The sequence below is a fragment of the Vombatus ursinus genome, unplaced genomic scaffold (genome assembly GCF_900497805.2).
Source record: "Vombatus ursinus unplaced genomic scaffold, bare-nosed wombat genome assembly UNPS02014803.1, whole genome shotgun sequence".
Taxonomy (NCBI): Eukaryota; Metazoa; Chordata; class Mammalia; order Diprotodontia; family Vombatidae; genus Vombatus; species Vombatus ursinus.
Window position 1 is genome coordinate 1,284,806 of NW_020954581.1, and position 12,818 is coordinate 1,297,623.

Sequence of the window (12,818 nt, forward strand, 5' to 3'; positions counted from 1 at the left end):
TTGCATGCGGTCCATTCATCTGTGTCTAAGACAAGCTTGCCTGAATCAGTTTCTTGATAAAATGTGACACATGGCCTAGCTGAGGGCCATCTTATCACCATCCAACAAACTCAAGGAATTACATTTGGTCTAGATCTGTTATTTCTTTGAAATAAGGAATACCCGGTGAAGAAAATCTCTGTGCCAGTACAGATTAACCCCTGATCTGCAATTTATAATCTTATAAAGTTGCCAGGGAATACTGAGAGGTTGGTTGAGTAACTTACTGAAGGTCAAAAAGTCAATATGTGTCAGTCAGGACCAGAACTCAGATCTTCCTGGCTTGGAGTCCAGTTAAGAGTCATCATTCCACTTGGGATTCCATTTATTTTAATTTAAATGCATAGGAGGCTCTGATACACACACAAACACACACACACACACACACATGTGTATATGTATATATATCTGTGTGACTAGTCATCTCCTACCCTTTCTGGGCCCTAGTCTCTTCCAGCTCTAAAATGCTGACCTTATAATATCAAATTGTAGCTGCCTTTAAAATAAAAATCAGATTCCCAAGATTTTGTTATGAAAAGATAAATAGGAATGGCTTTTAGGTTTGGAAGGGGAGGCAGACTGAAGAACATTAAAGAAAAAAGCATTTAGGTGTTCAGCCACATTTCCTGAAGGCTCTTTGAAATGTTAAACCACATTCTGTAAAAAGAGAAAAATAATTCACAGAAACAAAGGTTCCCTCCCACCAAAAGAAGTAGCAAACATTCCTTGTCTTTTTCATTCAAATGAGCCGTCAAATGAGAGCCTGAATGGCAGCTGTAAATCTACTGGCTTTGAGTGAAGTAAGCAGAACCAGGGAAACAGTTTGTACAATAACAACATGGTAGCTTCAGATCAATGCCTTGACCAACCGTGATTCCAGAGGACACATGATAAACAGGGCTACCCACCTGCTGAATGAGAGGTGAGGGACTAAATCAGTAGAATGAGATATACATATTTGGTCGGGACCAACATGGGAATTTGTTTTTCTTAACTACAAAGGTTTGGTTTTGTTTTGGTGTGTGTGTGTGTGTGTGTGTGTGTGTGTGTGTGTGTGTGTGTGTGACAGGAGAGAGAGAGAGAGAGAGAGGGAGAGAGAGAGAGAAGACGAGGAGGAAGAAAAAAATAAATGATAAATGAAAAAAATTTAGCTAAAAAATCAAGCATGAAGAACTAGGTAACTAAAAGGGACAATCATGGGTTGCAATTGATGAGCAAGGATATGATATCTGCTTAATTGCTATTTCTAACAATTTCCTTAATCTTTAGTACTTTTTGCTCATCATTCTTTTTTTCTGTTAATTTCTTCCTCAATGAAGAAGTCATGAATATAAGTCCACTCCTCACAAAAAGAAGTTTCCAAATCATGTATAAATATGTGTTCAATAAACCTCTCCATTTAAGCCTTTTTTGGGGGGGGGGAAAGGAAAAGAATATTATAAATTGTAGCTTTGAGAAGCCATGCTGTGGTCAATTTTGCATATCAGGGCTTCACTTCACAAACTTTCTAATCTTAGTACTCTCTTTTTAATGCCATTAATGGAGTTGAAAGTGAATGTAGATCTAACACCAATTTACTGCCTCACCCTGGCTGCTGTATTAGACTTTCTCTGAGAGATGGGAAGGTAGAGGCAAGTAAGACTAATGTAAGAGATGAACTTGTGAATCAGGAAAATGCTCTGGGCTTTCATGGAAAAGACAATAGAATACCTTGGTTGCTGTGGGGACAATTCCCCATGGACCTCAACCAATTATATGGAGGCTAATTCTAGCCCTGTGCCTTCCCTGACAGTAAGTAAGCGATTCCTCCTTTTCTTACCAGACTCATTCAAGTTTGGCCTCCTGGACAACAGGGGCACTTTTGGACCATAGAAGCTTCATCCTTTGTGAACATACCCAGTAGAATTCAAAGAACATATATTAAACACCTACTGCATGCAAGAAAAATTCTGGGACCAAAACAATGCTTTCTAAATTATTGAACAACAAACAAATTCAGGAAAATATTATTATTATTATTAACAGCTAATATTTATATAGCACTTCCTATGTTCTAGGCATTGTGCTAAGGTCTTTACAAATTTTATCAAAATAAGTGTGATTTTCTTAAGTGAGCAACATAGGAAATGTAAATGGTTGTGGCTAATGTAGCAGTTGAAATTGTTAAGAGGCACAATTTATTTTTTAAAAAAGCGTAAACAGGGTTAAGTGACTTGCCCAAGGTCACACAGCCAGTAAGTGTCTGTGGCCAGATTTGAGCTCAGGTCCTCCTGACTCAGGGCCTATGAGACACCTAGCTGCTCCTGAAAAAGATGTACATTCTTAAAAAACAAAAACACAATTTCATTTGTTCTATTTTTGCCTTCTGCCTTTGCAAAAAAAAAATACCTCTTTTTTTTCCTTGTTCTTTTATCTATATGTTAATGGTATCTATAACGAGGTGGTAGAAAGAGAGCTGACTTTGGAGTCAGGAAGACCTGGGTTCAAATTCTGCCTCTGACACATTGGCTATGTGACTATATGAGCTTTGCTTCTGAGTGCCCAGGGGTAACTCACTAAAACCCCGAGTTATGGGGCAATGTCTATCTTCATCAGTAAGAGGCGTTTCTCATGGGAGTGCTGCATCCCCAAGAAACAACCAATCACATACCCAGTTCAAAAAAATGTATGGCTAGAACCCAGCTTCTTTTACTATATTTCATATAGTGCTTAGACAGTGTCCTCTACATCATTGCTTCATGGCTATTGTCCTTCTCAAACACATTAGTACAGAATTAAATACAGAAAAGTAGGTTCACACCTTCAAAGCATCCTTCAGTTCTGCAGGGCTCTCTTGCCACAGATGTGGTTAGTGTTGGGTGGAGCCAGGAACAATGGAAGATGATTTTGTATTGTACAATGACTGTTCCAACACCTAATCTCAGTAAGGTGAATTAAGGACAGAGAGTAACTGCTAAATCTCACCCTGATGTTTGTGTTTTCCTTTGTAACCCCGGTGCTTAGCAGAGTTCCTGGCACATAGTGGGCACTGACATGTTTTTTGGTGGACTTGACTTCCAGCCAGATACTCAAGGTTGTATTTCATAATAGATTTTGACTATGTAATCACAGTTGGTTCTTACTGTGTAAATATACATTATAACATTTTCTTGACAATAATGTTAAATATGAAAAATAAAGGTTTTGTAGCCATCAGCTGGAATGGAAATAATTTCTTAGATAGACATCAAATTGTGTTTATACACATGATTATTGGCAGCCTTTCTATCAGTCATTTCCTGTGTGACTCTTCCATGGAGAGAGTAAGTTTATGCCTGAACAATTCATTAAATAGCTTTAAACATATGAAATGGAAATAGTGCTGTACCATCAATGTTTCTCTGTGTGAAATAAAATGTAACATTTTCATAATATAATGGTTTTTTTCTCTGAAATCAGAATTATATGTCAGATAGATTTTCTATTCTAGACTTGGTTAGTTTAATGAGCTAGCTAAACACACTTTTCCCATCCGTGTCTCATATTCATCAATAGAAATCATTGCAAAAATAACACTGCACCAGTATGGTCTGGTGGAGAGGTAAGCAGTGGACTGGAAATGAGAGTAGATTCTCTCTTCCAAACAGAAGCCAATATGCCAATTCAGTCACTGAGCTCTTCCTAGGTGTGCTAGAAACTACTAGTGATACAATCATAAATAAGGCTAAAGGCACAATCCCCTGCCTTCAAGGAATTCATAGCCTAATAGGGAAGTTAAGATATACATGCAAATAACTAGGTAGAAAGGTAGATCTGAATGAAAATTCTGAGGAGGCAAACACCATCCACCTCTAGTCTTGGATTTCTGGGAAAGCTTCGTGGAGCAGAGACATGACCTGAGACTTGAAGTATCAGTAGGGAATATTTGGACTGCTGGAGCAGGGTGGGGATAGAAGATTTCAGGTAGAGAGTAAATCAAAAACATGGTGGTAGAAAAGGCTAAGTTATATCTTAGTTGTTGTTTTTCAGTTGTGTCCAACTCTTCGTGACTCCATTTGGGGTTTTCTTGTCAAGATACTAGAGTGATTTGCCATTTTCTTCTCCAGCTCATTTTACAGATGAGGAAACAAGGCAAATAGAGTTAAGTGACTTGCCCTGGGTCACACTGCTAGTAAGCTTCTGAGGCTGGATTTGAGGTCTTCCTGACTTCAGGTCCAGCATTCTATCCACTGGGCTGCCTAGCTACCCCTAATTTATTTTATATCTTATCTTGGAGGTGATAAGGAGTCACTGGAGTTTATTGAATAGGAAAATGATGTCATCAGACCTGAGCTTTAGAAAAATTCCTTTAGAAGCTATTGCAATAGCCTTCTGGTTGGCCTCCCTGACACAAGTCTCTCCCCTATGCAAACCATCCTTTACTCCCAGCTGTCAAAATCAAGGTCTGTTCTTGTCACATCCCCTCCACCCATTCAGTCAACTCCAAAGACTTCCTATCACCTTCAGGATGAAAAATGAAATCCTCTGTTTGGCCCTTTATAACTTGGCCCCCTCCAACCTTTCCAGTCTACTTATTCCTCCATCCCCCCAGCTGCATTTCATGTCACTGCTATCCAGTGACACTGGGTTCTTTTCTGTTGTTCTTTGAATAAAGGCACTCCATCTTTCTAATGGGCATTTTCACTGGTTGTCCCCCATGCCTGGAAATCTGTCCCTCCTTATCTCTGCCTCTTGGCTTCCTTTATGTCACAAGTAAAATCCCAGCTTCTATAAGACGCCTTTTCTTATCCCCCTTAAAATGCTAATGATAACCACCAATTTATTTGATTTCTTGTTTGGATTTAGTTACTGCCACATTGTCTCCCCCTTAAAGGCAGGGACTATATTTTGCCTTTTTTTTTTTTGGTATCCCTAGCATTTAGTCCAGGGCCCAGCACACAGTAGGTATTCAATAAATGCTTGTTGATTTTGACTGACTGTTCTTATTGTTTCTTATACAATCCAGTCCTTGGAATGGCTTTCCCCCTCCGTGCCTGAAATATACTTCTTCACCTGAGCCTTCTTAGAATCCCAAGTTTCTTTCAAGACTCAGCTTTAAGAAGCATTTTCTTTAGGAAGCCTTTCCTGATCTCTAAACTACTAATATCTCTCTCCCCCCAAAAACGTAATTTACATTTATTTTGTATTTTTTGTATATACCTACATATGTTTATGTTGTCTTTTTGTATAGAATGTAAATTCATCAAAGACATGGACTACTTATTTAACTTTTATTTTTGTATTTCCATTGCCTATCCTAGTGCCTGAGAGACAGTAACCACTAGATTCTGGTTTTTTGATTGATTAATTATTACCAGAAGGTTGACCACAAGGTAATGAAAATTTTCAAGTCGCAGAAGAACTGTGCTCCTCGTCCAATACGCAAAAAATTAAATTTATAAAAACAGATGTATTTAGATCTAATTATTTATGCTCCAAAAGGACTCTAATTTGTTTTTATAAAAAGATTTATCCCTGATGCCCTTTTAGTATTGAGTTTAACCAATTAATCATCTACTATATGAAAGGCTTTGTGTTAGTTAAATGCATTTTTCATTTTACTAATCTTATCTGACCTCTGAGGCCCTTTAACCTTGGAGGGCATAAACTCAAAAGTGGATGGGATTTAGGCCGATTATCAGAGCTTGTGATTTAGAATTGTTCTTCCCTCTCATTAATAAAACACTTTCACTGGTAACCATTCTAATTCATTTCTTGCCTTCATGCAGTTTTCTCCCTGTATTTTCATTATCATCTGGTACAATTAAAATATGATTGGATTTCTTAAAATTGTATTTATACAAACATTTTCAGGTATATGTCTATTGCTTGTATTTTTACTGGCTTCCATAGAGGATAGGGACCAGACTTCTAATTTCATTGGGATAAAGTGACTCCCAGATGAGTGCACTTCCTCCATCAAGGCAGGTCAGCACTCCAATTTAACATTCTTAGAAAGTTTCCCAGCTTGTCAAAACATTAAATGACTTTCTGAAGGTCATAAAGCCAATATGTATCAGCCTCAGGACCTGAACCAATTCAGGTCTTCCTGGCTCTGAGACTCATTCTCTTATCCACTAAATCATGTGGTCTCTTATTGAGTTTCATAAGACAAGGAAAAAAAATAACAAAATCCAAACCAAACAAATTTATCTTATGTAATTTTCATCTATAATTACCAAGGACATATTAGTAATTCTTGTGTAGCAAAGGGTCCAAGCAGTAGACAGGCGGCTGAATCTGAGATGTTTCATTCTTCCCCCTTTATTTTGTCAGATAAACAAATTACCAAGGTTTCCTTCAGACTTTTTACTTGATCTAGAACCATGCTAAATTACACCAACAATGGCAGTGGTTTTGATATATAAACACCGTCTTAAGAATGGCCCCAACACAACATGATAATCTTTCCCCATTTGGGGTTTTCTTGGTAAAGACATTGGAGTGGTTTGCCATTTCCTTCTCCAGCTCATTTTACAGATGAGGAAAATGAGGCAAACAGGGTTAAATGACTTGCCCAGGGTCACACAGCTAGTTAGTGCCTGAGACTAGATTTGAACTCAGGTTCTCCCGACTCCAGGACTAGCACTCTATCGGATATGGTGACACTTAGTTGCCTGTTTGCAAGTTTTTCCTGACATCAAGCCTAAATCTGCCTCTCTGAAATTCCCATTCACTTTTGAGTTTCTGCCCTCCAAGGTTAAAGAGAACAAATCTAATCCTTTTTTCACCTGAATCCCCTTTAAGGACATGAAGACAGTTCTCACATCTGCGCCTCCCTCTCCTCCTCTTCTCTAGGCCAAGCAACCCTAATTTCTTCGATCTTCACAGCGTGGATTGAGGTCCTTCCCTATCCCAATTTCTCTCCTCTGGACATTCTCCAGCTTATTGGCTGTACTCCCTAAAAGATGATACTCAGAACAGAACAGAATACAACAGATATTATTTGTGCATTGGGACTGCCACATCCCTTTACTCCTGGATGGAATACCTCTCTTCATTCAGCCCAAGGTCACATTAGTGTTTTCTGACAGCACTATCCCAGTCCATTGAAATTGAGCTTGAAGTCCCCTAAAACTCTGAGTCTGCTGAAAAGCTAGGGTACCACCAGACCGTGAAAGGCCCCAAACACCCGAGGAGCTGGGACTACTTTGGTAATCAAGAGGGACTCCTGAGGGTTTCTGAGAACATAACATTGCCCCATTCCCACCAGGTTCAGAATGCTTATTGTCAGCTGAATGGTGACCTTCCACATCCCTATCACTGCTGACGATATCTCAGAGCACCCCTCTGCTCTAACCCTGGAACCCGGTTATTTCTTGGAAGGGAACCATTTGTCCTACCATTGTGCCCCAAGGTCCTCTCTTACCCCTGTCTAAATAATACCTGGTCTTCTCGTGTACCAGGAACTGAATGTCAACCCTCCCTTATGTGTTGTATCCCCCAAATCAGAATGGAAGCTCCTTAAGAGTAAGGAGGGTCTCAATTTTTTATCTGTAATTTTTATTTGAGTATGTAGCACAGTGTAAGCACTTAATAAATCCTTTTCCATTTCATAATTTGGCAGTGTTGGAGGTGATTCTAACGCCAGCATTCTCTTATTTCAGGCTCAATGTTGGCATAAAATGAGGTACTTGAAAGTCATCGAACAGTTAACAAAAGGAGATTTACTGTACTCTAACTCAGGAACGATTATGCAACAAGGATATAATGGTACTTAATTTCTCTGAATGTGCCTCTCTACCCCCATATGGGAACTTTGGCATACACAGGGCAGTGTATGATGGACATGGCAACCTTCCTGGTCTTCAGAAATCCAGTCAGAAGGACTCCAACTTCACATGGATGAGACTTTTTATACCCTTGGGTGACCAGGAAGCCGGCTTGGGGAAGCTGGATCCAACCAGTTCCTAGGGGCATTCTTTCAGAGAAAACTAATCATGAAAGAGGGAAGGAAGAAGGGTCTGGGCAAACCCCATGATGTGGGTGGAGGGAAAGGAAAAGGCTGGTAAATATTAGTCTTATCACAAGCAACAATATGAAGGGGCTATAGAAGAACAATGAGGGGGAGACCTGGCAAGTGGCTAGTGCAGCAATGTAGGTAGTTGTTAATGATGAGTGATATGTGGTGGTAACAATAGGAATTGAGAGGAGAGGAGAGATGTGAGAGTGTGCAGAGGAATGGATAATACTTGGAATCAGATGGAGGGTAGAGTGTTTGGGGAAGATCAAGGCTGGACTTACTGATTTGCATGTCATTTGCATGGAGATGGAACTGGAGTCGGAAGGCCTCTGTGTGACCTTTGGTAAGTCACTTGGTGTCAGTTCCTCATCTGTAAAATGAGGGGGGATGATTAGAGGGCCTCAAAGGTCTTTTGCAGCTCTGAAAACCTTACAGTGCTTTATCAATGTTAGTTATCATTAGCTCTACAAAACCGATCAAAGGTGACAGTGAATGTGATTTAACAAGAGAGGAGTCAAGGACAGAACTCTGGGGAGCTCCAACACCTTAACATCAAGAAGAAAGACCACGTGAGGAAGAGATATTGGACATTTTCTTGTTTCCATAAGGCAGAGTTCTGAGAAATGATGGGGAGTCGCAGAGAGGAAGATTTAGGCCCATTATCAGAGCTTTCCAAAAGCGGAATGGGCTGCCTTGGGAGCAAGTGGGTTCCCCCTCGTTAAGGCCTTTCAGTGAAGCTGACCACTTGTCAGGTAGGTGGCAGAGGGGGTTTCTGTTCAGGTATTAGTGCAACCAAATGATCTCTGAGGCCCCTTCCAACTGATAGAGGAGTCAGAGGAAGAGCAGTTAGAAAGAGATGAATGTAAGAGAAGGGGGGAGGGGAGGGCACATTAGGGGAAGGGGTATTCAGAATGCACGCCATTTTGGGATGGGGAGAAAATCTGGAACTCAAAATATCGTGGAAGTGAGTGTTGAAAACTAAAAATAAATAAATACATTTTTAAAAAAAGAAACGGATGAATGAAAAAACATTAATCGAGTGTTGGGAGAAGCTTATATTATACAAGGGAAGACAAAATATAAAAGTGAGTGGGAGTGGCCAGGGAAGGGAGTTTGGTCTGGGGGAGGGAAGCCATAGCTCGGTTAACTGTTATATCCACTCAAGAAGCAATGGTAGTACTGATCTGATTGTTGTTTCCAGAGCAAGAAGCTGACAGGTGGTGAGAAACCATATGTGCCCCACAGCAGGGTTGATTGGAGACATATGGGGAGGATGCATGTGAAGCATGGTCATCTGCATAGAGATGAGATGGTCCTGAGATATAGGCAACAGCATGTGCCAGAAGGGTCAAACCACTTTCCCCTCACGCTCCAGTAGATAAGACCCAGGATCCTGCACCCAAGAATGCTGGGAATAGCAGGGATCCCTCCTCCTTGTCCCCTATACTGCTGCCCTGCTTTCAGCCTAGCTCTGGCAGTCAGTTCCTTCTGAAGAAGGAGTCCACACACATTAACCATTGACCAACTGCTGCTAAAGGGCAGGTAAGCCCAAGAGCCCTGAGAACAGCAGCAACCCCCCTTCCCCACCAACACTCCTAAGACCACCAACTGCGCTTCCAACCAACTATCATCAGGGGAAGCAATTCTTGAGGATATGGGGCCTAGCAACTGACCCTGTAGGTGCCACAGCCTCTGTCTCTGCAGCAGCCACTGTTACTAAAGACCCGGAAAACAAAGTCCTTAGCATTGTCAGGTTCGACATCAGAAACTGATAGGGTTTTATTAATAGAAATTACACTAAAGAAGATTCCATTCCACCCATTTTGCTGCTTCCTAGGAACCACTGGGTTGTTCCATCTGACTTGTAGCTGCAACTACCTATATTTAATAGGATCTCCCCAGAGTCTTAATTTTTAAGACTCTGGGGACATCCTGTATATTGTCTTCCCTTATCTGATTATTCTGCTCTCCCTGAGAGCAGGACTGCTTTGTTTTTTCTATTTGTATCTCTAGCATTCAGCATAGTGCTTTGCATATAGTAAAGGCTTAAATTTTTTTTTTAGTAAGAGCTTAATAAATGCCTTTTAATTAATTGTCTAGAGTCAGTTAGATACAGTGGGTTTGGTGAGTTTGCATTTACTCACTCAGTGATCAGGAGTGAATGCAAACTTAAAAACCCATTATACCTGGCTGAATCTAGAACATTTCACATTCACCCACCTGGATACCTTGCCATCAGCCCTGCTGCCTCCTCCCTCTCTCTACCTGGAATAACATCATTCCAAAAACCAGACCTCCAGAGCCTATTCTCCCTCCCCATTCCTTGAGGGAGTAAATCCATCCAGAATAAAAAGGATAGACTAAACTTTAATAAATGTCAGATGACTTGACAGTGTAGTATTTTGAAAGCCAAGGAAGAAATGCACCCAGACAAAAGGAATGATCATCTGCATGGTAGTAAAAGGAGGATGAAGATAGAGAAAGGGCTATTGGATCGGTGGTTAAGGGGGTTGTTGGCCCTGGAAATTGTTTTCAGTAGGTGTATTGGAACCCTATATTCTTTGATTCCTTTTCTTGGTCCTAGTACTAATCATTTAGAGACCTGGATGGGAACGTGAACTACAAGGAAATATTTTAAAGAATAAATTAATTTGCAGATCAGTTATTTACCATTCACAATCACCGATACAACTGAAAATTAAAGTAAGACTTCTTTCAACCACAGATTCTGAAATATCTATTACCGTGGCCATAGAGACCCTTAGGGGGCACTATGTTCCTGGAGGGAAGTATTTGTTGCTGAACTCCATTTCATAAACCTTGGTTGATGCTACTATCAAAGATGACTAGAATACCGATATTTCTCAATTAAGAAAAAAAAATTAACATACAGAAAACAAAAGACAACCTAATGACTCTAACAAAACTTTTAAAAAAGTTTTTCTAATAATAGCTATTCTATCTCCCCTCCCCCACTGCATTTAAAATGATTCAGTAAAAGAAAAACATATTAGTTATAAATTGACTTATATGCTAATGCACTGACTGCGGACACAGAGAAACTGGGTCAGTTCCCACCTCTTCCACCTGTGTTGACCTTGGGCAAGTCACAATTTCCCTAGGCCTGTTTCCTCAAGTGTAAAATGACAGCCTGGACTAGGTAACTTATGAGGTCACTTCTAGATTAAAATCTATAATATTGAATTCTAGTCCAGCTTCCACATTTTACCGAGAAGGCAACGAAGAGAGGGAGCATCATGCCATGGAAAGTACACTGACTTTGGAAATGGGAACATTCTGGATTCGAAGACCACCTTTGCCACATCTCTGTGACCTTGCTCTAATTGCTTCCTTTATCCCGGACTCAGTTTTGTTTACGCAAAACGATGAAATTGGACTGGATGACCTCCGAGGTCCCTTCTAGCTCTTAAATCTATGATCCCGTCAGGCCTCAATGTGCAAAACCGTAAACCTGAGGGGTTGGACTAGAAGATCCCGTGGACCTTTCCAGACCTACATAACACAGTCCCATAAAGCCCGGAGGGAGGGGACCTTTCCAACAGGAATGAGGAGTAGAGAGCCGGGACTGCCTTGGGCATTCTTCGTATCACCAGCGCGCCCGGCACGCAGTAGGCGCTTCCTAAGTGTTTAACGGCTGACTACGAGTTCCATAGCGCCCACGCGACTGAACCTCGGGTCCTCACACCCCCTGGTGGGTGCGTGACGGGAGGTGCACGCGCGCTCCTCCTCGTACCCGTCAAAACAGCCTCCGTGGGAGCACATGCTGGGACCTGCCGCCCCGGGGTGCCAGCGCGAGGCCGGCTGGGGGACTCGGCCGGCCACCTGGGGAGCCCTTTGGACCCGCACGAGGATGCGGGGGGCAGGAGGGGCGGGGAACGGCTGGGGGCGGGGGGCTCCCTCCTCCCGCGCCTCTCCCCCGAGGTTCGCGCTCCCCCATCCCTCCCCCCGCCCGGGGCGCGCGGCCCCCAGGCGCCCCTCGCCGAGCCCCCGGGCCGGCGGAGCATGCGCGCTGGCGCCGCTCCCATCCCCGCCCCCTTTCCCCGGCTGAGTTATGCCAAGTATGTGAGGAGCCGGAGAGGCGGGAGGCGGGTTCGAGAGCCACCGCCGGCCATGGGGTGCTGCCGCCGCCGCCGCCGCCCGCCGGAGCCAGGGCCGGGGGCGCCGAGGCAGGCGCGCGGGCCATGGCGGAGCCTCTGAGGAGAACCTGGTCCCGGCTGCGGGGGAAGCGCGCTGCGCGCGGGGCTGCGCGCCCGGAGCGGGAGCGCGCGCGGCCCGAGGAGCCCCGCGCTCCTCCCGCGCCGCTCGACCCCGGCCGCCCCGAGGGCGAGGACGCGGGCCCGGCCGCCCCCTTGGCGTGCTCGCCCCGTGGCCGCGGCCGCGGCAGCAGCCTCGGGCCCCCGCTGTCCCGGCGGTCCAGTCCGGGTGGCCGCGTCCTGCGGGAGGCGGAGGGCCCGGACCTGGAGGACGAGGACTACTATGAGAACCTGCCCGGCCCCGAGGGCGAGGGCGAGGGCGAGGGCTCGGCCGCCCCCAGCGCTGCCGCCACCGGGCCCTCCCCGGGGGCGGGCGGAGGCCGCCTGGAGACGGGCCGGCTACGCTCCCGGCTCCAGGAGGCCTATTATTTACTCATCCAGGCCATGCACGACCTGCAGCAGGTGTCCCCGCCCCAGGCGCCGTGGCCCGGGTTAGAGGGGCCGCGCCAGCCGACTCTCGCTCCTCCCCCTCCTCTGCCTTTCCCCCCCCCCCCCCCCCCCCCCCCCCCCCCCCCCTCCCCCCT

At 43.9% G+C, this 12,818-nt stretch overlaps 1 protein-coding gene across 1 annotated transcript in view; it reads left to right on the forward strand.

The window, feature by feature from the left end:
• Positions 1-12,222: 12,222 nt before the first annotated feature.
• SYDE2 (synapse defective Rho GTPase homolog 2) overlaps positions 12,223-12,818 on the forward strand; it is a 91,221-nt gene continuing 90,625 nt past the window's right edge. The window contains exon 1 of the mRNA XM_027873974.1: positions 12,223-12,818. Coding sequence (XP_027729775.1) covers positions 12,223-12,818 — 596 coding nt within the window.